Below are 4,097 nucleotides of genomic sequence, written 5' to 3' on the forward strand. Positions count from 1 at the left end.
GCATTTTAATATACTTTTATGAGATGTCACAGGGAGGTCCAAAGTGATACAAACTTACATGCACACAGCTTTCAGCATGTTTCCCTCTGGATCTGGCCCCACTTCCTCCCTGCACATGCCAATGAGCTTGGTAGTGACTCCTTCATATATGGACGTGGCATTGTTGGAGTGGTTTCCTTCATCAAGTCTCCTTTGTCCTCTCCCTGCTTCCTTGTCGCAATCCCTTTCCACGGTTGTACTGTTCTCTCTCTCATCTGAGATCCCCTTTGCTTCTTATTTTCTCTTCAGCTTCCCTCTATAAGGTAAAACATATGACCTTTTACTTTCTGACACTGGCTGATCTCATTTAGCATAGTATCCTCTAGTACCGCCCATTTTCCTGCAAATGACATAATTATGCACATATCATTACAGTAGTCTGACTTTAAATATTTTTGGAAAGATACTGAGGGGTGGTCTAGTTGGGTCATTTGGTGGTTTCATTCCTAGTCTTTTGAGGAACCTCATAGTGATCACCAGAGTGGTTTTACTAATTTACAATCCCAGCAACAGTATATAAGCATTCCTCTCCTGCCCCCATCCTTACCAGCATTTATTATTGTTTGTATTCTTGATGATTGCTATTCTAACTGGAATTAGATGGAATCTCAGTGTAATTTTGATTTGCATTTCCCTGCTTGCTAATGATGTTTAATGATGTTGAACATTATTTCATATATTTGTTTTTTTTTTTGAAAATTGACCCATTTTAATTATTTAAAAACAATACAACACAACATCAAATCTCCCTTACCATCTACATTTCAGTTATACCCAAACATTCTAAGACCAAAGATAGCCCCAGCCAGAAGCAGGGGACCACGATGAGACACTGAAGACACACAGAGGTGAATGCTGAAGGTCAGGGTTCCAGCGGCCGGTCACAAGTCTTCCATTCAAACACTTCCAACACTTTTCCTTTCAGTTTGTTCAAGCAACTGTTTTATAGGAAGTTCTTTAAAATAATTTCATCTCAGACGCCAGGTTTCTTCAATGATACATAGGTCCATAAAATTTGTTTCCATTTGACAGGAATAAAAAGTAATTTCTATCTTTGTCCTTTATTTTTGGTGGCATAGAGAAGTTAAACTATCAGTCAGATTCCGTTAGTAATAAATGAAGAAAAAGAGAGAAAAGAACAGATCTGGGCTGTGCTGGGTGCTGGTTTCTGCTTGTCTCTTTGAGTGTGACTTCAAAAAGAGTTAAATCACACTTAACACAACTGCGATGATTAGCGTTATTTTTTTTTAAGATGCTAAAAAAGAAAATAACCAATAGACATAAAAATGGTCAAAAGGATTTTTTTTGCTGCAAGTCAATTTTTGCCTCCCCAAAAAGATACAAAATAAACATATAATTGGGATGGTAACTCCGTTGGCTATTCCAATTCACCCATCTGCTTGTCCCCGACATGGATTCAAGTGGGACAGCATTAGGTTTTCTTAGCAATGTTACAGTAGTAACCAGTGTGTTCATGGCAGTGTATCTGAAAGTCCACTGATCCTCTCAATACAGGTAGAGAAGCATAGCTGTGGTTCTTTCTGACTGCCCACATCTGAACACATTCAGCTACCATGGAAACTACAAAAGAAGAAAAAATATATTTATTCCAAGATTCATTTACTGGGATTTTAAAGCGCCCTTTCTTCCACAAAAACCCAGAGTGAGGATAATGTGCTAGGGGCTGCTGTGTTTTCCGGCATGAGCTCCCATCCTCTGAGGATCCTGAGAAGGATAGTGGATTGGTCCTGGAGCTCTCATGAAAGGAGGGGGTGGTCCCATTGGGTGGAACATGTGTGGCCCAAAACCTGGGGGTGGGGGTGGGGCGATCCCAGGGGGCGGAGGCAGGGCGATGTTCACTACGGCTGGAGGACCACTTGGGGGCAGGTTGAAGTAGTTTGCAGAAGCTTCTTCTTCTGCTGCAGGAGGAGGAGGAAGTGCTCCTGGCAGTCCTGGGACTGGCTCCAGCTTGATCCCAGAGTCTGTGGTCCCATCCTTTTCTTTTTCTTTGCCTCTGGCTGCCTGGGATCTTCCCCCACTTCACATTGAGTCTGCGGCCATTGACAATCAACTTATTAAACGACTTCTCAGCAGCCACTTCTGCAGCTTGCCTAGTGGCGAACTGGATGAAAGCACACTGCTGTCTCTGCATAACAGTGATTATCCGGATCTCTCCGAACTGGTAGAAATGATTTCTGAGATCTGTCTCAGTAATGGTATCACCAGGACCACCAACATATAGTGTGGTGATAGTCTTATCTTCTGGTGGGTCCAGACGAGGCATTGTTGAAGCCCTTTTTAGAAGCTTATCTGCTACAGGGTCATTGATTCCATAATACCGGTCTTTAATATTCTGATCAGCAAGGGGGTCATCTGGATCTGTAGGCTTCTCATGTCTGTATGGACATTCCTCTCCTCTCTTGCACTCTCCTTTCACCCAGAAGGAGCAAATGTGAGGCCGATTCCTTTTGTAGTAGGGTGTGGTCCGGGCCAATTTAAGTAGCATGTCACTGGTGGATGTGGCTTTCCCAAGCATGCCGACTGGCCGTGTTCCATCAGAGTTAGAAATCTCTCTCTCCATGTTTTGCGTGTAGTACTCTTTGTTGACATCCGACTTTGGCATGTCATCTTTAAAAGACAATCCTGCATCACGAACCTGGATGGGCAGGCCATACTCTAGGTCTAAGAGGCAGGTCTGACAAACATTCTTCAATTTACTGCAGGTTTGACATACTTCAGTCTTCTTGAAACGCATGCGAACCCCGGGGCACCATCGAAACACTGTGAATGGCCTGGCACAGATTTTGCATTCTTTCCCATATTTTTCTTTGGTCATTCGGATATATGGGTTTTCTCCAAGACACGTCTGGCACAGAATGGAAAAGTCCGCATCCTCCCAGTTCTGTGGGTGTTGGAACCCAGAGAGGTTGCCATCTTGAGAGCGTCCGCAGGCTGCGGAAGCTTCTGAGTTAGGAAAGAGGACTGCCACAATCCCGTCAGGCCTATTTCATATATTTGTAATGAATGCATTTTGACATCTGATAGAACAAAATGATAAGGATACTATTTCTTTACAAATATTTTATTGGCTTATTGTCACACCTATCATCTTTTAGATAAACTAATTTTTCACGTTACAGAAAATAGCCCATTGAAAATTTAAGTGGACCTGATTTTGAAAATTCGAGTGGTCAAATTAAATTAAAAAATAACATCTACTGTATTGTTCTATCCCAAGAACAAGGCATCTACTCCAATTTAAAAATAGACTTCTAATTTCTACTGCAATATGTAAAGCGTCTGGACATTATTGCTTTCATCCCACAGCAAGAAAAAAAGCTAAACAAACTAAAAATAAATCACTCTTTTTAGATCCATTAGAGAATTAAGGACACAGGCAAACCAATTCCTCCAAAAAACTGAAGAGAAGGCCGGGCGTGGTGGCGCACGCTTGTAATCCCCGCGCTTGGGAGGCAGAGACAGGAGGATCGCGCAGGTTCGAAGCCAGCCGCGCGGTGGCTTAGGAGACCCTGTTTCCAAATATAAAATGTAAAAAGAGGTCTGGGAGTGTAGCCCGGAGGTAGAAGGGCTTCCAGGAACCCCAGTACAAAAAAAAAAAAAAAAAAAAAAAAACTGAAGAGAAAAGAGAATACAAAAAAAATTCTCAACTTACTACAACAGGAACTCAACTAAGCCAGGAACTTAAAGTGTAATAACAAACTATTGGAGGCTGAGTGTAGACTAGCTTGAGAGTTGAAAGCTTCATGGGTATGTGAATGTGCACAATCATCCATGTACACACACACACGCACACACACACGCGCGCGCACACACACACACACATTTTCATAAATGTTACCTCAAGAAGCCTCATCATTAGGCTCTCTTTCACAATATCTCTCTTCTCTGCTGGAGGCCAAAACAAAACAAAACAAACAAAAACGCTGGAGATTAGGACAAAATTCCCTTCCTTCCTCATTTTTTACTCTGTTCCTGGTAGTCTCCAGAAGGTAGATTAAATTTGTGTGTATAGGTGTGTCTATTAGCTGATTGTTTAA

The 4,097-nt window shown here is 42.1% G+C and overlaps 1 protein-coding gene across 1 annotated transcript; it reads right to left on the minus strand.

Annotated features, from left to right (window-relative positions):
• Positions 1–1,716: 1,716 nt before the first annotated feature.
• LOC308275973 (pre-mRNA-splicing factor RBM22-like) lies at positions 1,717–2,973 on the minus strand (the record flags this gene model as incomplete). Its single annotated transcript, XM_080714459.1, is given in 3 exon segments — positions 1,717–2,073; positions 2,075–2,946; positions 2,949–2,973. Coding segments are annotated over 3 exon segments (1,254 nt in total).
• Between the last annotated feature and the right edge of the window lie 1,124 nt (positions 2,974–4,097).

The sequence above is a fragment of the Muscardinus avellanarius genome (genome assembly GCF_963383645.1).
Source record: "Muscardinus avellanarius genome assembly, chromosome: 17".
Lineage (NCBI taxonomy): Eukaryota > Metazoa > Chordata > Mammalia > Rodentia > Gliridae > Muscardinus > Muscardinus avellanarius.